Source organism: Carex rostrata, chromosome 22 (assembly GCF_964058835.1).
Source record: "Carex rostrata chromosome 22, lpCarRost1.2, whole genome shotgun sequence".
Classification (NCBI taxonomy): Eukaryota; Viridiplantae; Streptophyta; class Magnoliopsida; order Poales; family Cyperaceae; genus Carex; species Carex rostrata.
Window position 1 is genome coordinate 6,671,894 of NC_135939.1, and position 24,443 is coordinate 6,696,336.

The 24,443-nt window shown below is 32.3% G+C and overlaps 2 protein-coding genes across 7 annotated transcripts in view; both read left to right on the forward strand.

Annotated features, from left to right (window-relative positions):
- Positions 1–10,044: 10,044 nt before the first annotated feature.
- LOC144573867 (uncharacterized) lies at positions 10,045–16,200 on the forward strand. Of its 6 annotated transcripts, none has more exons than XM_078323634.1 (5): positions 10,045–10,504; positions 11,270–11,432; positions 12,082–12,270; positions 12,791–13,340; positions 13,674–16,200. In XM_078323634.1, exons 3-5 carry the CDS (start codon positions 12,094–12,096, stop codon positions 15,887–15,889), a joined length of 2,943 nt encoding a protein of 980 aa, XP_078179760.1. In that variant the 5' UTR covers positions 10,045–10,504; positions 11,270–11,432; positions 12,082–12,093; the 3' UTR covers positions 15,890–16,200. The 6 variants fall into 6 exon arrangements, with proteins under 6 accessions (XP_078179760.1, XP_078179762.1, XP_078179764.1 ...); XM_078323636.1 differs by having other exon boundaries at positions 12,087–12,270; XM_078323638.1 differs by lacking the exon at positions 12,082–12,270.
- Positions 16,201–20,013: 3,813 nt separating this feature from the next.
- Positions 20,014–24,443, forward strand: part of LOC144573947 (glycine-rich RNA-binding protein RZ1A-like) — an 80,023-nt gene continuing 75,593 nt past the window's right edge. Inside the window, exon 1 of the mRNA XM_078323726.1 lies at positions 20,014–20,024. The gene's annotated coding sequence lies outside the window, so the exon portion shown is untranslated. The remainder of the gene's footprint in view (positions 20,025–24,443) is intronic.

Below are 24,443 nucleotides of genomic sequence, written 5' to 3' on the forward strand. Positions count from 1 at the left end.
AATAATTTTAGGAGTGCGTATCCTCTGGGATATCTCATATTTTGCGTGACCGACATGTCCGGTGCCTATTCGGGGGTGACATAGGGGGCGGTATTACTTGAGCTTTGAGATTTGCGCAAAACGTACTGCAACGGTTGAGATTTTCCAAAAGACGCAAAATATGAGATATCTCAGAGGATGCTAATTCTAATTTTAGAATCTTTTCTAATCAACTATGCTACATTTCTTTTCCTCTATTCAATTTCTTTCACTTCAGTCGTACTTTTTCTTTCTATAATCATCAGCGGACGATGCTACCATACAATGCGACTTATATCACGAGACACGGAATGAACGGTTTAGATTTCGTAAAGTATGCATGATGCGCAAGAGTGGATTGATTTGCCTATTTTCATTGTAGCCCTTTTACTTTTTTTAATTATTTCTTGCAAACTTTAGGGATTATTTGAACTCCATAAGTTATTTTGATAATGATTTCACTATTCTTGGATTGAATAAAATTTGGTCCATTATACTTTCATGTTTAATTCATAGTAAATTTTATCACACTAAATTCTTTTAATCTCATCTCTTAAAACAAAAGATTAGCTTTATCAACTTTTCTATTTATTTGAATTTCTCATAGGTATGGGTCTATGCTTTTTTTTTTTTCAAATAAAGAAGATATAGGAGTTTGGCTAGTATAACATTAGGGTCATTTAAGCATATATAATATCAACTTCAAACCTTATGTTTTAAACTGAATTATTTGCATGTCAAGTACCGTATGTACAATTATTAAATCCAGATCGTTCTTCAATTCTTGCACGAATCTTAAACGGATTCTTTATGTCTGTAATAGGCATCAAATTTTTTTTTTAAGTCGGCCGGTATTAAATCTAGACCGTTTTTTCTCATAATAGAGTTGCGGTACATAAAGGGATACAGATTCTTGAGACGATGTCTTATATGTTCCATGTGCAGTGAGGAGTGAGGTTTATAATAATGTGTATATTATGCAACGGTTCGCTTCATGAATTTAAAATTATGTTTTTAAAGTTCAAATAGTCAATTTGAACTATTAAATATAATTTTTGTATAAAAATATAATTATGAAAAAAGTAAAGCAGTCCAGTAAAACAAAAAGAAAAAAAAAAGTGATAAAACAATAACCGGCTCCTCCTTTCTCCACTCCATTTTGTTCCTCTCAACTCATTTAGATCTTATTTATTGACAAGTGATATCATTCCCTCTCTTTCATTTCTACCTCTTCGAGCAGAGAGAAGAATGATGGAGAGGGGAGAGATTCGAGCTGAACGGAGCCGAGAGTGCGGTATCGTCGAAGCTCGGAGTGTAGAGTTCTTATCTCGATCGGAGCATGATGATGAGTAGATCCAGTTGTCGAAGCACGGCGGCGGTCAAAAGAACGGATTCGGTCGTGAAACGAGATGGGGATTAAAGTATTAAGGTGATGGTGAGTGTATATAGGTATGATTAATTAGAAGAGTAGACATAGTACAAGAGTTTATCTAGGAATTTAACTGGTGATTCAAGGTGATTGGAATAATTTTAGAGGATTTTGTGAGAATAAAAGAGTAGATTTAGAAACTAGAGTCATTTGTTGTAAATATATTTTTTATCGATCGAATTGTTAGTAGATATTAAAGTCACTAAATTAAAAAAAATGTAATTACAAACCATTTTTTTTAACCTTTTTTATTTTTTTAGATAGATAGAAAATCACTAGGTTTGAAAAAAAATGTTAATTCTGACTATGTATATATATTTCATACAGAGATCATATTTAGTCATTCAGATCGACTTTTCGATGTTCAAAAGATAGATCCACAGCATGAGCCGACATTTTTATTTTTATCCAAATTTTAAAATATTTTAATAAAAATAACCAGGTTTTTGAAAAAATTTTAAAAATACCCAAAGTGAGGAAAAATTCCTCACCCCGGAATAAAAATTCGGGAGTGTGGAAAAATTCCGCACCCCGGAATAAAAATTCGGGAGTGCGGAAAAATTTCGCACCCCGGAATAAAATTGTTTAGACCTTTGGATTAAATTCAGCACGGATCTTGAAGCACCCAATTAATCCTCTCTCCCTTCTCTCTTTCTCTCCTCTCCCTCCCTGTCCGTGATTTTCCTGACTCGATCGAATTGCTCGAACCCCCTCTAGATGACCTCCGTTATAATATTGGTAAAGGCATAAAATTTAAATAGGGTTATTGGTAAACTTAAATAATAAGGAGGGGTGTAATGCGAATAAACTTGAATTGTGTAAATTAATCAAGTAGAGGGGCCTCTATGCAAATCTGAAAATTTTGAGTTATTGTTATATCCCGAAATTTTAAATAAATATTAATCGTGCTAATTTAAAATTTTCACTCAAATTAAAATATTACTAATTAAACCAAATGATCGTTTAGAAATTTTATTATCAATTTAAATGAATCTAAAAATTTTGAAATATAATTAAACTATGAAATTATGTATATTAAAATTTGAGATTTAAAAAAAAATAAAAAAATAAAGTATAGTACCTATAATAATTTATAATTATCCACGAGATTCATAAATCGAAAATTCGTTACAAGTTCGTAAAATTTAGAATAGAAAATTAAATAATTTGTGTAGAGAAATAAATAAATAAGAGTTATAATTAGGAGAATAAATATACAAAATTCTCGTACGAATAAAATTATATAAAAGTTACAAATTTCGTTCATTTTTGAATTATAGATATTTGATTTGATATTTATATATATATGTATATACATACATACTAATTGATATCGAATTTTTCGAATTCTAAAATCGAATTATAAATACTTGAAAATATTCATTCAACATTATGGAAATTTTACGAAGCCTCGATTTGAGTTCTGAATTGAAGAATGATTTGTGAATAATTACATGATATGAAATATTAAACTTTGAAACTCATATAGAAGAAAAATTTATAACAATGTTAATTAAAAAAATTATAATTGTTTGCTTCCCGTCATTGAAAATATTCGCACCATATATATATATATCAATCAATGAATCACTTGATTCTTTGAAAAATCTCCACCGTTCAAATTTTGCTGCACTCCAGATCCGTGCTGGATTTATTCCGGGGATTAATTGGGTGCTTCAAGATCCGTGCTAGATTTAATCCAAAAGTCTAAACAATTTTATTCCGGGTGCGAAATTTTTCCGCACTCCTGAATTTTTATTCCGAAGTGCAGAATTTTTCCGCACTTTGGGTATTTTTAAAAAAATTTCAAAAACTTGGTTATTTTTATTAAAATGTTTTAAAATTTGGGTAAAAATAAAAATGTCGGCAGCATGAGCCGTGGTAGAAATCAACTAAATTTACAAAGTACTGTATTCTTTTTTGGGGCCCCTTTTGCTAATTTCTTGTGACAAATTACTGATACATTCTGACATGATTAAGACTTCTTTGGAATATGGCTTACTACGTCAGAGTCAGGCTAAAAATTAGTTCATTGGGAATATTAAAGTTAAGTGAAGTTCCAGATCTAATTTTAATCACAAAATCAGAAACAATGAAATTAGCAAAAAAAAAATTTGAAGGTTATATAGTGGCTTTAAGAAATTAGCAATTTTGAAATTCTAATTCTTCAAGACGACCTAATCCAACTTTTAGAAAAATAATAATAATAATAAATAAAAATAAAGGCTCCCCTAAATTCCGACATCCATTTATTTTTCTGATGTTTTTTTTGCGAAAGCATGCGCTTCTATGTATATATATAGATAGAGAGAGAGAGAGAGAGAGAGAGAGAGAGAGAGAGAGAGGTGAAACCATCATCATCATGTACATGTATTATTAAGTCTATAGCTCACCTAACCGAATTATATATTAAACAAAATAGATACACGTAAAAAACAATGCTTCTTGACTCTTGAGCAACTAACGTGTAGGATTTGGTTCATTTCTAATTTTCTATATTTTACCTAATTATGGTCAGAAGAAGTACAACAAGATCCAGACCCAAATTAGGATTTAGGATCCGATCAGACATGCTGTTCTCAATATAATAGTACGTTAAAAAAGGTAATAAAAGAAAAGTTATTTAATTTAATCACGGACACCGTCTGATGACAGCATAGCATAGCATAGCATAGCATAGCATAGTCTCTCATTATGAAAATTCATGATATATTCAATTCTAGCAGGGACTAATTGTAACAATTTTGAGGCGGATTTAGTAGTAGACAAAATGGTAGAAATAAGAGAGCTGATATATATATCGATATTTGCAATTATTCTTATTATTAGTGCATGTTATGATTAATTTTAAGTCCAATTTATTTGAATAGGACTTAATCAAGACGAAGGAGGCTTTAACCATTTTCGAAAAATATAAATCCATAGCGCATATCCCGAAATTTTTATTAATATCCAAAAATAATAATAAATTTCAAATTTTATCCACTTCTGCGCAGGATTTCAAAAATTGCTCAAACCGGTCAAAATCTCACCGGTTTTCCAACTTCTTTCTGGTTATTTTCTCACTGGTTCAAGAATTGAGACTAGTGAGATTCTTGCCGGTTTCAAGAAAACAAACCGGTGATATTCTCATCGTTTTTTGTGTTTTTTTTTACAAAACATATAATTTTATAATTTATTTATTTTTTATACTGAAATATTATAAATATTTAATATATTTCTTTGAAAATAGATGTAATACAATATAATTTGATTTACTAGAAAAATTGTGACAAATAACCCGGATCAACATTTTTTAGGTCGTATTTTTTGTAGTTGTAAAAAAAATTAATATATTTCTTTATGTGTTATTGAAAAAAAAATGTTTAGATTATGAATTATTGACCCCGGTTCAAAAGTCACTTCTAAGTAAATACATAAAATATTATCATCTTTCTAGTACATTTAATTTCTAAAAAGTTATATCTATTTTTGAAAAAAATAAAAACTTTAAATTATTTAATGATTATTATTCAAAAAGAATTTTCAAAATAGATACATTTTTTTAGAAATTAAATGTACTAGAAAGATCACAATATTTTTTGTATTACCTAGAAGTAACTTTTAAACCGCGATAAATAATTCAAATTCAAAGCATATATTTTTTTCCAATAACACATAAAGAAATATATTAATTTTTCTTACAACCGTGAAAAATCCGATCTGAAAAATGTTGATCTTGGTTATTTGTCGCAGTCTTTATAATAAATCAAATTATATTGTATTCCATCTATTTTCAAGGAAATATATTAAACATTTCTAATATTTCAATACAAAAAATAAATAAATTAAAAAAGTTTCTATTTTGTTAAAAAAAACACACATACAAAACCGGTGAGAATCTCACCAGTTTCTTTTCTTGAAATCGGTCACAAATTTGAGAAATCGGTGAGATTTTGACCGGTTTGGGCAATTTTTGAAATCCTGCACAAAAGTGGGTAGAATTTAAAATTTATTATTTTTTCTGGGTATTAATAAAAATTTCAGCATATTATCAATTCTCACCGATTTCTTTTCTTGAAACCGGTCAAAATCTCAACGGGCCCAATTTGAGAAACCGGTGAGATTTTGATCGGTTTGGGCAATTTTCGAAATTATGCACAAAAGTGAGTAGAATTTGAATTTTTTTTTCTTTTTGAATATTAATAAAAATTTCGGCATATTACCATGGGCTCACTCTTTTATTTAACAATCATGCCAAATGAATGACTTAAAATGGACTGGATGTGAGGCGGCTTTTGTCTCCGACAATACTCATGACATGGCATCCACATTTATTTATTCTGATGTCATTCATATCCGAACCACATATTAGCCGCACTAAAGACTAATATCACCTTGATCCTAAAGACGCCGTTCGGTAATATATATATATATATATAGAGTATGGCTTGGGTGCTATGGATAGCATAGAGGCCTCTATGTTACGGCTCAATATTCGAGTTTTCAAAATCCAAACGGTCGATCCGAACCGTTCATATTATTCTCCATATTAATATCTGCTTGGAGACCAAATTTTACATTTTTCTGAATTTTTTTACTATTTATTAAGTATTTTACAAAATTGTTGATCCAACGGTGGCTGCACAAAACAGTAAAACCGTTGGATTAGCGATTTTCAAAGTGGCTTAATAAATAGTAAAAAAATTCAGAAAATTATAAAATTTGGTCTCCAAGCAGATATTAATATGGAGAATAAGATGAACGGTTCGGATCGACCGTTTGAATTTTGAAAACTCGAATATTGAGCCGTAGCATAGAGACTCTATGCTATCCATAGCACCCAAGCCTTACTCTCTCTCTCTATATATATATATATATTATCAAAACCTTTTCAGATTCTTTAGTGGCTTAATTTTTCAACTATTGATTTCTTAGTGTAAATTAAGATTATGTCCTTTTATCTTGCTTTTGTTCAAAATCTTAATTATTATCAGGTTCTCAAGATATTTCAAGTTCTCAACCCTTGCTTTAAACCTTCTTAACCTCTATTTAGAAATTAAATGAACCGAACATGAAAGTTCTAACATAAATTCATATTTATTTCATTTACAAAAGGGTGTGAAATGCCATAACATCTTTAGGTCGTATATGATTGTGGAGTAAAGTTATTCCAGATTAAATTGCTTGCTTCAAATTAATTAGATATAATGAATTAATCATGTTAGTAAGTTGATAAAAAGAGAAAAAGTAACAAGTTTGTTGTTATTCTAACTACAGAAGAATCTACAGATGAAGTAAGTTACTCTATCTAAAGAGGTGGAGTACCTTATTTCGGATTAACTCAAATATTACTCTATTTTAATCTTTCAAATTTACTTATGATTTTGCTCTTTAAAGGTGAAGTAAAGAATTTACTCCATCACTTACTCCACAACCAATCATAACCTTAATCGCTAACCACCTTACCTTAGTCAATAGTTTAGTAAAATCACATTCACGTAGGATTGAAATTTTTAAATTTACTCTCAACCAACAAAAAAACATCAAAAAGACCATTGTTTATGTAGAATTTGATATTTATTCAGACTGCAACTGAGGACTACCATTTATCGTTGCGGCTCCGAAAAAACCAAAAAATTCAACGTTTCCACCATTCTTTGTTGAATTTTTATTGATTTTTTTAATAATTTTCAAAAAAATAGAAAGAACAACTAATAATTTAAATATGTTAGAAAGAACATCAAACAAAATAAATCAAACATCTTATAATTTAGATGTACTAAAAGGACTTCAAAACATTTTTTAGGCATGATTTTTTCTGATTGTAAAAAAAAAATTAAACTTTTCCTGGGTGTTACTAGAAAAAAAATAAAAATGCTTTGGATCTGAATTATTGATCCTGGTTCAAAAGTCTCTTCTAAGTAAATAAAGAAATTATCATGTTCCTTCTAGTACATTCAAATTGTAAGATACTCCATCTATTTTTGAAAAAAAATTGATTTGACATTTTGTAATGATAACAAATTATTTTTTTTCAAAATAGATACAATATCTTAGAATTTGAATGTACTAGAAGGGCCACCATAGTTCTTTATTTACTTGACGTGACTTTTGAACCAGGATTAATAATTCAGACCCAAGACATTTTTAATTTTTTTCCACTTACACACAAGGAAATAATTTAATTTTTTTTACATCCGGAAAATTTTTTGTCTGAAAAATATTTTCAAGTTTACATCTAAATTATAAGATGTTTTATCTATTTTATTTAATATTGTTTCTAACATATATTCAAATTATCAGTTGTTCTTTCTATATGAAAATTATTAAAAAAATTAATAAAAAATAACTAAAGAATAGCGGAAACGCTGAATTTTTGTATTTTTTGCGGGGCCGCAACGATAAATGGTGACCCCAAAAATAAATCTACCATTTGTTGTTGCAGTTCGGATAATTCTGAAATTCTACACAAACAATGGTCTCTCTTTTTTTTAGAGTATATCTAAAAATTTCGGCACATAGGATGATAAAAATATCGGAATGATGCATGCATGTGTGTGTGTGTGTTTGCGTCATTGCGTGTGATGTATATAATGGAATCATAAACCACAGAAAATCACAGTTAGACATAAAAGGTTCGGAAAGATAATCATAATAAGTTAATAACAGTAATTGCATTTATCTGTTTATCCGTATAAAAAAAGAAGCGTGAACTGAAGCAGTGTGTCACATGGGCCCATGGGCCATGGTGGCATGCTCCTCCCATTTCCGTAATTTATCTCAATATTTGTGGCATTTCAATTCCCCAGTCGGCTTTCTGTATCCTCCGTTACTAACCACGTGGGTCCCACACTGCCCACCATATCAGCATTTTGGAATTAATTCCTCTCCAGTTTATTAAATGACATCTGCCTCCATTTCCAAACTGTTTGTATGAATTGACATCCGCATATTTTTTATGTATGAATTGACAGCCTCAATTTGTATGAATTATTTAAAGTATATAATTAATTTATAAGACGAGCAACATGTCTATCTTTCTTTCCTTTTCTTTTTAAAAAAAATCAGCAAGTTAATTAATAGTTAAATAGTTAATGAATCTAAATCCTATAATTAATTGTATACATTGTTTAATTACAAGATACGATATTGCAATTAATGCATTTTATTTTAAATAAATGCATGCCGCAATATAAAATTAAAAAGTTTCTAAATCAAGAATTGCAATTTATTATTTTTTTTTTGTTTGAAAGTCCGTAGGTAATTGCATTGATCCGATGATTTATAAAGTAGCTATTACATATAATTATTTTGTTTAAATTGAAAAGCATTTAAACCTATACATTGAGCTACTTGTACAATCATCTAATTTGCTATGTCTAGAAATAAAAGATACGTGAAGTCAGAGAATGCGAATTGATATATTCGCGCCCGCAATTTATTGTGCGAGTCCGTGCAACAATTGATTTGGTTTGATCTTTTATTTATTTTATTTGAGTTGACTGGGGCTTCTCATTTCAGTATTGACTGGAGAAGAGTGAACTCACGTTGGATCAAACAAAGATTACGGGTGCCCAATAATTATTATTTGCAGAATATAAAAAAATAGGTACTTGGTACCAAGAGTTCATAATATAATGGCTTTTATTCTGTTGCCATGGGTACCACTAAATGTACCAAATTATTGCATCCTTAATTATCACAAATAATTATATACTAGTTTTAATCTTAATTATATAAGTTGAAGAATAGAACTGTAGACTCTACGTCAGTGTATTTTAACTGTCAGTGATATATTTTAACCGTCAAAATTTGAATCGCTCTTGGCGGCAACAAAAAGGCGGATTTAGTCGATTTAAATCTACCAAATACACACAAACTGCAACAAAAAGAACGTTTGGATATTTTTGAACCACACATGAGTCTGAGAAAAAAATATAGACTAAATCTTAACTAGAACTATCAAAATCTTACGGGTTTGATAATTAAAAGATGGTCCATACTTATAGTACATAAACAATATTTCAATCTTAACATGAGATTACGCAGCTGTATGAATACAAATTCTGTTTTAAACATGATATGATAATTTTGTCGAACAAATATACACTTGTTAGGAAAAAATATACACTTCAATCTTAACGTACAATCAGTGTTGTAAAAAATGTCCATTTAAGCCAATTAATCGTTCGATTAGTTGTTGGCGGTGACCAAACTGTCACAGATTTTTCTGAATAATCAGCTGATTATTTTCGATTATGCCCAATTATTTTCAAATAATCGGTTAGCGATATCCTATCCATCCGACAAACGCATACCGTTATTTACATTAGTGCGTACAATAAGAGGATCCCAAACATATTGATAGACGAAACTACATACCAAAAAAACCAGAAAAGATGCCGGTTTTGTAGATTTGAAGCCTCCTAGTACTGTCCTCGTGGTATATGTGGGTGTGTTTTGCTCATTCCCTTTCTCTCTCCTGTAGCTTTTTATTATTATTACCAATTTCCTTTCCAAAGGTGAAGAGGAGAGAATATCTCCTCTCTCTCAAGCCTTCAACTCAATAAAGCCCCCAAAAAACAACTGCAAACTACAAAGTAAAGAAAATTCATTTTAGAAAAAATAACATATTAAACAGAGAAGAGAGAATAAAAGACCAGATGTTGACAAATTTCCTGTCACTGCTCTTAGAAGGTCGTTTGTTCCTGTGAGAACTGCCCCTCTTCTCTCTCTCTCTATCTCCCAAGTTCTATCTCCCTTTCTCTCTCTATCTGGCCCCCATCAGATCGAAATCTCTCAGTTTAAAATCTCGGTATTCTTCCAATGGCTGTTGAGATACAACAAACCGCTGTTTTTGCTTTTTGATCCCTTTCCTTTCCTCATTTTCTGAAAAATACAGCTTTTGCCATAATATATCGGGGGTTACTGCGGGGTTTATGGTAGTGGGGAAAGTCGAGATCTTTTTGGCTTTTCGGTGGTTTTTTTTTTCTTACTAATTCTCTCTCAATGGGTAAAACTTTGAGGTCCAGTCAAGTCATCTCCAAGTTCTCATGCAGAGCTCGTTGAATTAAGGTAATTAATTGCTCCTTTTTAAGTTTCCTGTAGATTAGTTTTGTTGTTTGTTTGATTGGATTTAGAAGGATCTTCCAATTCTTTTTTTTTTTTCTGGGTTTATGGAGGTTGAGATTGTGTTATTTGGTAGAATTGTGGTGTTTTGCATTTGAGATTTCATGGTTAATATAAAAGTTTTGGATTTTCTCGCTTTTATTTGTCTTTAATTTATGCTAGTGCTGAGAATTGGCCCAATTTGCTGCTCTTTTTTAAGGGCTTAATATTTTATATAATATTATATTTGCTACATTAAGGTTTTAGATTAGATTGGTTTTTAAACACTTGGCATGAATTTTTTTTTGTCTTTCTGGGAGTTTAGCTTTTGGGAAGTGCGTTAATCTAAATTTGTTTTTCAACTACTATTTTCTTAGAAAAATTCTATATTTGAGGTGAAAAGGCTTTTAAATTTGCCATTTTCTACATTTGGTAAGGCTTAGATTGTTTCAGTTGTGCCTAATTCTCTCAAAATATATATTTTTTTCTATTAAGTACTTATTTAATTATCTGATTTATTTGGTCACCTCACAGTAAAAGATCTTACTTCCAATCTGAATTTTTGACAGTAAGCATGATATATGAAGTCAAATACTTTGTTTCAATTGGTACCCAAAATGCTGCTACAATACCTTAGGGTTTCTCTTGTTTATTATCAATTGGATTCCCAGCAAGTCAACTTGTTAAATGATGCTTTCTAAAATTTTCCTTGGTTTTGTCATTGCATGGCAGGTTTCCTTAGTGATCAGAGAATCTCATTTTATCTTAAGATAAACTACTCAAGTAAAAGGGGGATCAATCGTGCGTGACCTCTATTCTTACATAATCTTCCTTTTAGCATGCTGAACAGCGTGTAGAAACAAGCTTCTCCTATCTACATTTCCTTGTTGATATGGTAATTGGCTTGTTATCATGGCACTTGCACAAATTTCATTTGCTTCTTCCCTTTTTGCTCTTGCATAATTTTGGATTAAAAGATGCATAAATTTCTGTATTAGGTACATTCTGTGTAGAAATGGAGTATTTATGTGAAATGTCACGTAATATTAAAATAACAAGGCAGTATTAATTGACAAGACAAAGATGTAGTCTAGACTTTACAGTTGATTTATCATTGGAATGCATAATATTAACAATCTGTGCTATTATTGGATATATGTTTCGTTGTTTATAGCCATGCATGGAGTTTATGACTGCTATACGTAAAACTGTAAGCTGCATGCATGTAACGCTTGCATGATGTACATTTAATTCTTATAGTTGCAAAATTTACATGGACTTAGTCGCTTGGCTGATTTACAAAAATGCCCTTTACAAACTAATTTGCACTTTTTAATCGAAGTTTGCCGAAGTACTTCCATCCCCAGTGTTTCTGTGTTGGCAAGCATCTAGCTGCTATTTTTTTTTGTTAAATTCTAGTTGTCCAATCGAGCATACTCGTAAAATTGAACTTATCGGTGAAGCTTGTCCTACCAGTATTGGTGATGTATATTAAAAAAAAAAGCCTACTCAAACATCTATACACGGTGTGCTTTTTTCTGTAGAGAAGAAGTTAAATGGGGAGTAGAGCTGATAGCGAGGGCTACGTACCACCTGCAACTTATGGAATGGCGGGGCCCATGATGCATCTGTGTTATGATGAGAGAGGAGATCTTTTGCATGGTTATTCAGACCATGAAAAGGAGATGCTCAAGAGAATTATTCTCGAGCATGAAGTTGTTTTCAGAGGCCAGGTGGAGTAAAACTCTGCTCTTGCCTATCTATTTCGAAAAGAAAAAAGAAGAAAAGAATATTGGGGAAATTTACTCGTAAATCCTCAATATATCTTTCATAGCATACACAAAAGAAATATTATTGCTACCTCTCTCTTCGCCATTTTCATAAGTTGCCCAAATATAGACCTCATTAAGTCATCCTTGCTCTTTATGGCCGTGGAGATCGGAGTAGTTTGGGCATTTATTGAAAAGAAATTTAGGAATGTAGCATATGTGGATATTTCAGCATATGATAGGGTCTATATGTAAATTTCTTATGCAGTGGTGACGTGCCTTTCTGTTCAAGTCGAAAATGAACAGCAATATAGAAGGTTTTAAATGGTTTATTTGAACACATTTATTTTTGAATAAAAACAGATTCATATTCGCATATAAAATTTGCGCAACATGGACATTCCTTTGAAATGTTATTCTTTATAATGATGCATTAACAAATTAAATATATTGAACCTCTTAGTTTGTATTGTTCAATTTTCAGGTGCATGAACTTCATAGGCTGTGGAGAGTACAGAGGGATTTAATGTTGGAGTACGAAAGGAATCCATTGCAAAGGAATTCTTCTTCATCTCCAGTTCCTACTAATCAGCACAGCACCAACGAAAACAATTCTGTATTTGATTCCAACCAGAACCGACCCACTTTCGAGTTCGTCAGAGAAGGGAGTGCACAATCTTCCGCAAACATTGTTCCCGCTAAAAAGCCCATGTTTGACCTTCGGCTTCCAGCAAGTGATTACATTGAAAATGGAAATGGATTGGAAGGTGGATTTGGATTAGGAAATAACACTGTTTCTTGCTTTGGTAAAGGTGGTGTGTTTAGTTCAGCTAATGGGGCAGGCACTAGTGGAAGTGAGAGGAATTTGGTATCTGACCTGAATGAACCTGTTGAGGAGATAACGGGTTTGGACTTCTTAGGTGTGAATAGGGACCCAGTTTGGCATAGACGAGTTGACGAAGGATCTAGTTTGGGTTTGTTCAGTGGAAATAGGAAAATAGCTAATGAAGAGTGGTCTCTTGAGAAAGAAAAAGGTACGCATTTTCCTACCATTTACAAGTGTCTGGCAGTATATCCATACAAGGTTTTTACTATTACATCTCAAACTTTCTTATTTGTTCTCTTTTCACTGTATTGGTGCTTTAGTTGCATGGTTGACATTAGTGTGAGATTATTTTGATTTGCAACTCAGTATAAATCCTGCAAGATCAATTCGTTTTTTGCCTGTTAGCTTGTATTTAGTATCTCTGTGTAAATATTTATTCATGCATCTACTATTTGTTCATGTAGTTAGTATGTTTGCATTTTTATTGAGGTGGATTTACTGTTTCTCAAACACTACTAACTATATCAATTTAATTCTTCAGGCGGGAATTCATCAGGAGTAAATTTCTTTAACCCAGATAGGTGCCACCCTAATTTCACCTCTAGGAATTCACCAGGGGTAAACTTTTTCGCTACCTACAGAAGCCACCAAAAACCTTTCAAAGACCAGCATGCCATTGCGCCTCAACTATTTGGCCAAAAGCTAACCTTCAGTTCTGACCCCTCTCAAGCTCAATCAACCCATATTTTTAGCTCTAATAACAGTAGTAATAATAATTACAATAATCATAATTCGGTGGCTCCCACTTCTTTCCCTGTTCTTGATTCAAGCCCCCATTATAACATCTTAAACAAAAATAAAGGCCTCATGGCGGGTTCTATTCATCCCCTAAACCCATTCTTTAATAATGGTTCTGGTACTGCTATGAGAGTTACAGGTGACAATTCTGGATATTTTTTGAATGCGCCTCGTAATCTGGTACTAGGGAATTCTGGAGGCCAGTCATTCGATTTATCAAAATCGAATTGGGAGAAGAATTTCGCTCCGGGTACCAGTATGGATTTGAATGAACCTATTCCAGAAGGAAATCGAGAAATTAAAGGCATTAAATTATTTGGATCTAATTGTGGGGGCTTTGTTCCTGAGGCCGATTGGAAGAAAAATGAAATAAATTTAAATAACACTGCAAATGAAGATGAGCTTTCTCGGAAGGCCTCCAGTTCTGCAAGTGTAGTTGCAGGTGAACCTAATAGCTGCAATATGAAGTTACTTGGGTTTCCCTTGTTTGGCAGTTCTTCTTCAAACAACAAGTCTGCACTGCATGCCAATGAATCAAGCAAGAGTGAAAGAAGGGTTGATTATGAGCATGTGGAACCTGCCAAACGGGTATTAATTGACCTTAATGAGGATCTACCGTTAGAAAATGACCTTAATTCTTTAAAGGAAAGAAATGAAGGTAAAATTACTCGATATGTGATTGATTTGGAAATGCCAGCCTCTCAGTTTGACGAAGCTGACGTTGGTATGCAACATGAAATTGAGATCGAAAGAGAAAGCAGGCCCGATTCGTCAGATACAGAAGCGGCTAATACTATAGTTGCCATTTCACAACTTAAAATAAACCCAACACCATCATTCCATCAACCTGATGCACTCGTATGGTTTGCAGATCTTGCTGTATCTGGTTGTGACAAACGGGGCTCTGAACCTGACTCTGATAGTGAAGATCTTTTTGAATCGATGACCCTTAAACTAGAGGAGGTTAAGTCTGACGATCGTTTTGGAACTGGTAATTTCTGCGAGAAAAAATTCGAAGGAGAGAGCAGCAGCGTAGCAGGCGAAACAGGGTACACTTCGTTGCTTTTTACCCGGGGCAGGCGGGGCCCAGCCAGAAAGAGGCGTCAGAGGAGGGATTTCCAGAGGGATGTGTTGCCTACCATAGCTTCTCTCTCTAGAGTTGAGGTTACAGAAGATCTGCAAATGATCGGTGGTCTGATGAGAGCATGCGGACACGAGTTTGACTCCATTCTGACAAGGCGGGTTGGCCGGGGTACCTCCAATGCAAAAGGGAAGAGGCAACAGAGAAGCCCTCAAGTGAATTCACCTCTGAGGACACCTCAGGTGAAACAGCCAGATAAACACCTCCCTCAGACGTCCTTGTCAAAAGGAAACCTACCTCAGGCGAACACATTACAGAACCCTTGTGTTAACCCATCACAAAGGATTCCAAAGGGGAGCAACCCACAGAGGAACCCTCCAGTAATGAACCAGCAGTCTGGAGTCCCTATGGTGAACCAGCCTCATGGAGGGCCTGTGATGGGCCCACCACAGAAGGTCTCGCTTGAGAACCAGCAGCAAAGAGCCCTCCAGCCAAACAGGCCACAGAAGATCACACTGGTGAACCATGCCCACAGGTTCACACTCTTTAACCCGAGGCAGAAGGCTGCTCCAATAAACTTGTCACAGAATGGAGGCACTGAGGTCGCCCATTCAGACATGGTCCTGGTAGCTAATCAGATGCAGAGAAGCGAGCAAAATAACCAGCCACGGAGAAGTGTGTACATGGGCCAATCACACACAAGTGCGCAGGCAATTCCGCAGCAGACAGTTAACCAAAGTTCTGACATGGAAGGTGAAGGTCTGAGTGTTATTGGGTGGGGCCGGACGACAGCAAGAAGGAACCGGAGACCAAGGGGCCTGCCACTGGCTCCGCAACAGCAGCAGCCAGGGAATAATAATAAGCACTCGTGCCTTTAAATTAAGGTGATTTTGAAACTTTTTTAGAGGGGTTATTTTATAAAGAGGGTATACTTTGGTTTAATTGGATTGGGGGCCGGGTGTGTGTGTGAGTGTGTGGTGGGCGTTGATTAATTGGGTTGGCTGTAAAGTGGCGCTGGAAATTTGACCGCTCATTTTAAATTTTTGTATATCAGGTAATAAGTGAACCTTTTTCTCTTTCTTTTTTTCTCCTTTTCATAGACAAAAACAAAGCAGTTTCAGTTTAATTAGAGAACAATGGAACATAGTTTGTAGATATTAATGGGTGTCTCTGCTTGTTGTGATGCGTGTATATTGTTTTGGTGGTTCTGGGTTCATGAGTATATGGCTTGCCCTGTTCCAAATATACCATTGTATATTGGCTGGTGCTAAATAAGGCGGTGAAAGTTCAGTGAAATTAAATTTTCACAAGGTGGCAGTACAGTTTCTCTGGCATTCTTCAAGCCTAGCAAGTTGTACATTGTGCAGGAAAGTGATAGATACTCTTATTAGGGTTGAAAGTTGAAACCCATTGTTAGCTGATACCATTTGCTCAGCTCATACAAAATGCTTCAGGGTTTGACGCATGGTGCTCTGAAGTAATTTTCATCAGTATTTTTATCTTTTCAATTAGAAATGTTTAAACATGCTTAGTTCTGTTTGCATGTGGCCAGAGTTTTGTTATCATCGCAGCCACAGCCACAGGTGATTATGCTTGGATAGCAAGGGACCTTATATTTATATTTTATTATTTGTTTGTCATATCTCATATGCGCATGGGAAGTCCATTTCATATATGATATGGTAGCTGCAAGGATTCTAGTGCTAGTGCACTATCTTTTGTTTTGTTAAGCACTTTGATTACAAACCGGTTTAATTAATGAGTAGGGTTAAAATGCATAATTGGTTTTGTGCCTCAATCATACCCCGCATCTTTATCCAAGCGATCCGAGCCGCTCAACATGATCTCCATATTAAAATGTGCTTAGAGATCAAATTTTATATTTTTTGAAAATTTTCTACTATTTTTTTAGATAGGTACAAAATCAATGCATCTGGACCATTTAAAAACAGTGATTTTGTACCTATCTAAAAAAATCGTAAAAGAAGTTCCAAAAAATATAAATTTTGGTCTCTAAACACATTTTAATATGGATATCATGTTGAGCGGTTCGGATCGACTGTTTGAACTTTGTAAATAGAAATAGAGACGTGGGGTATGGTTGGAGCACAAAACCAATGGTGCATTTTAAACCTACTCTTAATTAATTGCTTACTAAATATATTATATACACATTTGTAAATATCTTACTTGTGTAATAATCTTCTACAAAAACCGGTTTAATTAATCATACCTACTTTAAATGTTGAAAAAAAAAATTCTAAGGTCAATATTTCAAATAAATGTCCTATAGTATGTGCCTACAAAACATAAAATTAGTATATATGTGGTATATGAATATGACCATAATACTCTCTTGCCGAACATAGACAAACCATGAGATTTAACTAAAAAATATGTCACTAAGAAGGTAAAAAAAAATGACTATTGCCGAGAGTACACTGACCGAAATTGTTATTTATGAGCATATCTATATTACTTCCGTGAAGATATTGCCAGCAATAAGCGTAGGGATAGATTTTTATAGTCACTTTAATTTGCTTTGAATTGGAATTGATTAGAATAATTTATGGGGGGAGTTGTATCATGCGAAAGCTGGAATCATTTACACGTCATTTACAATGCATGGGTTTTTTCGGTTTTTTTCTTTATCATAGAGAAAATTCAAGAATATAAGAGAAAAATGTAATGACTAAGAAATGGTCGTTGAAGTCAACGTAGAGAAACCACACAATCAAACGAGGACAGGAAATGGCAGGCTTGGCAGGGCAGCTGCAGAAATATTGGAGGGGCAAAATTGTCCATAATTTCAGAATCTTAGAATTGTCGTGTTAATATCAACCTGCCGCTGTGTACTACAGGGGATAAGGATCTAAAGGGAAGATCACACCACACGCTCTTATTCTCAGAAACTGTGAGGGCTGATATAAATAGTTTTACTTTAGATTTGGCAGGAGATTGGCGCATTTATATCCCAACAGGATTGCATTTAATCGAATTTAATTCCACCGTGATGTGATCAATGCGAATAGTTGTACCAATAACAATTTCAAAGGACGTACAAGAACATCAGCATCGAGCAGTTATTACAGAAATCAACCAAGGAAATGGAGAATTGGAGATGTATACACAAATTAAGTTGGGAAAAGGCATTTTCGTCGCCCAGTAAAAACGAGCAAAGGATTTTTTTTTAATTTTTTGTTGTTATTGTTGTTGTTGATAAAAGCAAAGGATTTTTTCTCTGTTTCATACTCCGTTCTCTTTTGGATTCAAATCTACTCATTTTCTTAAGAAAAACACCATCCTATTCTTCAATCTGAGCCGTTCAAAATCAATCACACGGCTTCAATTACTTTTTTCTTTTATATCAATATAATATCTTAAAATGAATCATATGTAATTGAAGCTCGGATTTGAACAACTTGAATTGAAAAACAGAAGAGTGTTCATTTTCTTAAGAAAAAGAGCAGATTTGAATCCATCCCCTTTCAATAAACTTTATTTATTTTGACTCAAATGATCCTAAAAAATATTACTCTTCTCATATTATTTTTCTAGAGGAGAATTTTTTTTCCAAGAGTCTCTAATGGTGGCACCAAACTCCAGTCTATGAATTTATTTTTATTAAAAAAGAATTATGAGAAATCTCTTAACCCAAATTCGACCATTCTTTTTAACTATAACATTAAAAAAAAAAAAATCAAACATAATATCATATTGCAAAAATCTCAGAAATGCCACTACTGTAGACATTATCTAGCACTAGCAGTATGATTGGAAAGAGGCAGAACTCTCTTTTCATCGTTGATTGGTGGCTTCTTTCTTTACTCGATTCCTGAACACTCTTGGTCCACAAGATCTATACATGATATATATCTGAGGATGAATTAGTGTATAACCACTCCTTTTTATTTGATTTTTATCTTTTATTTCTGCTTTGATAAATTTCTTATGTAGTCTTGCATATCAATTAGTTTGTTGGCTTTAAAGAAATTAAGATTTTTTTTTTTTTTTATAAGATAGGGATCTAGTCACTAACTTGTGAAGAAATGAAGAAAGTTAATGGTAGATGGTATTTTCTCATATTCACAATAATTAAAATGAGAAATTTCTTATCTTTGCATTGGTACATAATATTGGGTATAAAACCGTATTTGTGTTGACACTTGTTATGACTAAATGATCTTCAGGTGTCTCTTCTGAGTTCTGACTGAGAATGGAAGTAACAAATTAAATATGATATGAAGCTACCAACTAATGAGAATCTTGTCACTAGGTTTTTATTATTGTAAAATTTACTCTAGCTGTAACTTGTGAGTTGTGACTACTTAATCTGAGTATCAATTAGCTAATTATGTTTTGTACATGTAAATTGCAGTTTAAAGATGAATTTGCAAATGAAAGAATTTGGTGTTTTTTTTTTTTTTGAAGTCCTAGCAGAGGCTGCTAGGTTAATTTCATTTAAATAAATAGAGTTACATCAAGCTGCCTACATACCATCAGTAGCATGCAGGCCAATAGGGCTATAGTTGCAACTAACTAATATCTATAAGTTTCGAGAGTAAATTCTAATTTAGCAACTACTTAGCAATATTTGAGTCAACTGCTCATCTCTTGAATGCACCGGTTAGTCAAAATCTTTGGAGCCAGCCATTTTGTTTCAAAAATTACACGATTCATTATCTTCCATACATGCCAAACTACGCATATAAATCTTGAGAGCCACTGTTTGTAGTCCATTCCTCCTGCATTTCTGACCATGCTCCATGATTCTTCCCAAATAGCGTGAGACCTGGTTTCATGATTTGTTTATTCAACCTATTGCCCACATGAAGTCATACTTCCACGGTATATGGACATAAAGAGAAAAGGTGTAGATATTGGTCTCAGGGTTATTTGTTTAGGCATTGGTGAGAAGGAGATTTGCAGCATCAAAGATATTGGTCTCAGGGATCTTTGTTTAGGTTGGAGGCTATAAACTTTATGAAATATTAGAATGATGTCGATCTAAATGTTATATATATAACATGTTATCCTTCTTTTTTGTCGACAACATTTGGTTGGTCAAATAAACATTTGATTAGGAAAATATTAGTGTGTTGAGATAAATCAAATCACAAATTTTAGACAAAAATATGTTCAATCATTGAATGAAGTTGAGATAAATTTAGATAACTGATTAATGTTTGTTCCTACTGTTAATTAGAATAATAATAAAATTTTAGCGTTTGTTGATTGTCTCTGATCTCTCATTGCAATATACATAAACATACATAATATTAAATGAAGAATTAATGAAGACATGTTTTATTTTGTTATTTGCTTTTACTAAAAAAACAATTATAGTTATTTGCTATTGATTATTTTTGTTTAGACAATAGGTCATTATTAATATCATTTGCTTTAAATAAGAGATATTGAAAATAAAGAATCAAGTGACAAATACATGATATATCATGCAAAATTCATCTCTTTTGTACACATACAAAACTTGTTGTGATGTTAATTTGTAATGAAGATATGTTGTATTTTGATATTTCAAATGCAATTGTACTGAATCGCACGATTAAATAACCTTTAAAAATGCTTGAGAGTCGAGACAATAAAAAAAGTATAAGAATATCATCTCTGAAACCAATTTAATAAAAATATGAATTTAGCGTCACAACACAAATCAAGGTCCTGGTACGTTAGTATTCAAATAAACACATCATTTATTTAGATTAAACATCAACTTTAAAATATTCCATCAATTATCAAAATAATGAGAATAATACAAACCATAAAAAATATAAGAACAAATTTAAAATGAACAAGGAATGAAGATTTCGAGATTATAGAATTTTTCATAACAGCACCAGTTTAATTTGGTCCCAGATCAAGTGTTTCATTCGCTTAGAATAAATATAGTCCCAGATCAACAATTTTAAATGAGTTTTAATAGAAAAGATATTAAAATGAATAAATTTGTGAGTTTTTTAAGTTTAGAAGAGTAAATATGATATTATGAATTTTAGAGGGGGAAATACGTAATTTCCAAGTTTTTGAGGGGTATACATGAAATCCCCCCTAAAAAAAAAGGTTAAGGTTACATAATGATTATTTAATAAAAAAAAAAAGACTAAATGTAAGCTATAATTTTTAGAGCTTGTTACTTCAGGAAAAAAAAAAAAGGATTATCAGCTTCATGTTTATTTTATTTTGTTCAAATTGTCTAAACAGGTAACTAAGGATCTGGTCCTGAATTCGGAAAAATAAAAATAAAAATTATAGTTAAATTAATATTTTTCCTTCTTCTTAAATTCACCTAACCTTTTAAATTCATAAACAGACCGTAAAAGATATTTCCTGTTGGTAACTGTCAAATAATTACTACTGTGATGTCAACATATAACCGATCTGTATGACTATGACATCAAAATGTTGACTTAAAACTTAAAACGAGAAATTGCCTTGCTATTCAGGAAGCGTATTCTCTGCGGAGCTTTTAATTTGGTATGTTTTTTTTTATCGGACAGACCAGATTAGATCTTGCAAATTTTAAGAATATATATATTTTTTTCAATTCGAATAAGATCTGATTTGATCTGTCCAATCCGAAACGAACAGATCAAATTAAAAACTCCGCAAGAATTGGGAGAATACACTTCCTTGCTATTCAACCATCTACGGCCAGCAAGCAATATTTGAACCATCAAAATTCACTTAAGACTTCTCCTGATTTCTTTTTATTTTTTAAATATCATTAATTTAATAGGTAGAAAATCATCTAATAAAAAATATTTTAACTGAATGTGATTTTCTATCTATCTAGAAAATAGCAAAACGATTCAAAAAAAATATAATATAGATTTTGTTTTCAAGTACATTTTTATTTGAAAATTATGTTGAATGATTTAATTAACGGTTTGAATTTTAAATGCAAAACTATAGATCCATAATATGAACCTATGTACGCATTAGAAGGGGTCCGGATTTTCTAAAGTAATACAATCTTTGGATTTTTGATCGAGACCGTCCGATTCGAATCCATTGTTCGAGATTGCTTCGTAATTCGAATTCATATTTTGGGACCTCCACTTCGGATAGACTGTCACGGATTCAAATCGAACGATCCCGATTTAAAACTCAAAGATTGGGTTACTTCACAGAATCTGAACTCCATTACAAGTACCATGACCTCACTTATCAAGCAATGCAAGGTAATATTTATCTATTTTTAGAGTAAAATATTGTTAATGAAACCTAAATTTAATTAACTGGAACCTCAAATAATGTGAGGTTATGAGGCGCCACAGGTGTTTTGAAATTAAATAACATCACTATAATTAGCTAACTCATCTTCTATATATATATAGATAGATCAAATTAAGAATCGTGACTATGAAAGACATGAATTTCATGGATTCTGAAGACACACTCTCTCGGTTTGCTTCCTTTTTGACCGTGTCTATGTTGAGCTTCCAATATGTGACAATTGGCTTTTCCTGGCAAAACGATCCACAAAAACTAGTATCCTTTCATAATATGTATAATCTTGCTGTTTGTTTTAGCCTGTTGCTTTTTGAGGTGTTTCTGATAGAAAATAATAGTAAGAAATCAGAAGAAGATCATGATCAGGAAATGGAAGCAAACAATCAGACAAAATCAAAATGGAGGGGTCTGATGATATTTCTCATCTTTGATGTTTTGAAGCTAGTAATAGCGATAGCTCCCATCGCTTTTCCAATTAAAGCTATTCTTACTGCTGTGTCCAAACACAAACTATCTGTATATGATGAAGTTAAGTTTTTCTTTATTATTCTGACATCTCCTCTCTCAATTCTTGGAATAACTGTTTTTTATAGCATTTTACGTGCTAGAGGAGCTATTGGAATATGTCGACTCAGATAATTCAGATTATTTATATTTATTTTTTATTTCCTATTGTACCTTTATATATATATATATGTTCCTTTTTTTTGACAAATATGGATGAATCCACCTATTTCATTACGAAATTGAAATAGTTTGTTTACAAGCAATTAGTGAATTAATACATATCACTAAGTCTAAAAATATAAAAAGACTCACAATACTAGAAAGTCTATCCTAGATCAGTAGATCTACTAAATTTTTTTTTCTTCTAATAATTTTGATCTTCTTTCATAAGTAAGAAACTGAAGATGTAACATCTTCAAAGATATATATAAAATTTTCTCAAAAATAAAATAAAATAGACAAGGTGCTTCTGAATTTTAGTTTCACTTTAAGAAATATATTCTTCATTGAAAAATGCATAAGAAGAGAAAAGAAAGATAACACAGTTGGTTAGGAGAAAGTCATTTCTGTTACACAGTAAAAACTAAGGATTTTTATTGTTGTTGTTGTTGTTGATAGAAGTAGAAATTATTCACCAATTTCATTAGAAATAAAAGCTACTCATAGATGCTGGCTAGTAAGAAATTTTATAATTAACTTCGTTCATTTTAAGGTTTTGTTTGGTCTGACATAGATTTTATGATATGGAGTTCAACATTAATCTCATCATTAAAATATAGAATAATCATTTTGGTATCCGCATTTGAGTATCCACATCATACCCGTACGATATCGTGTCGCGATTAACTTCCATAGTTGTACACAGTGGTCCCCATTAACTATCGACGTAACTAACACTAGTATTAGACCTTCCATTTTGAAATTCAAAACTTCTTTTCTCTCTATTTTTTTTTTTCCTTTTTCGAATCTAGAGGCAATTTATAGGTGATTTCGAAACAGTAGGCCATTTCCATTAGATTTTGAGTCGATCTATCTTCTCTTTTGTGACAACGCTCTCTTCTCAATTCTCTGTGGTTAATCAGTGATTTTTACTAGTGATCAACGAGGTTAATATTTGTTTTTTTTATTGATTTCTAGTTTGTTTTTGTTCTAGCAAATCAATAACGATAGATCGTATCGTTTGTAATTCATATACACAATAGATTTTTAGTTTTAATGAATTTATATGAAAGTGTGAGATGTTTATGATAATTTGATTTGTGCCAAACGCTATAATTTTTAGAGCTTGTTACTTCAGAAAAAAAAAAAAGATTATGAACTTCATGTTTATTTTATTTATTTTTTTCAAATTGTCTAAACTGGTAAATAAGGATCTAGTCCTGAATTCGAAAAAAAGAAAAAGAGTTAAATTAATATTTTCCTTCTTCTTAAATTCACCTAACCTTTTAAATTCGTAAACAGACTGTAAAAGATACTTCCTGTTGATAACTGTCAAATAATTACTACTGTGATGTCAACATATAACCGATCTGTATGACATCAAAATGTTTGCTTAAAACTCCGTGAAACAAACGAGAAAGTGACTTGTTATTCAACCATCTACGGCCAGCAACAGCAAGCAATCTTGTACCGTTGTACGTACCAAATTCAGTCTGGATCTCAAATCAAACC

Coding starts and splice junctions, on each gene's coding strand:
- LOC144573867 (XM_078323634.1), top strand. CDS start 12,094: ATGGGGAGTAGAGCTGATAGCGAGGGCTACGTACCACCTGCAACTTAT. Junction 12,271..12,790: donor AAGTTGTTTTCAGAGGCCAG/GTGGAGTAAAAC, acceptor TTCAATTTTCAG/GTGCATGAACTTCATAGGCT. Junction 13,341..13,673: donor GTCTCTTGAGAAAGAAAAAG/GTACGCATTTTC, acceptor TTAATTCTTCAG/GCGGGAATTCATCAGGAGTA.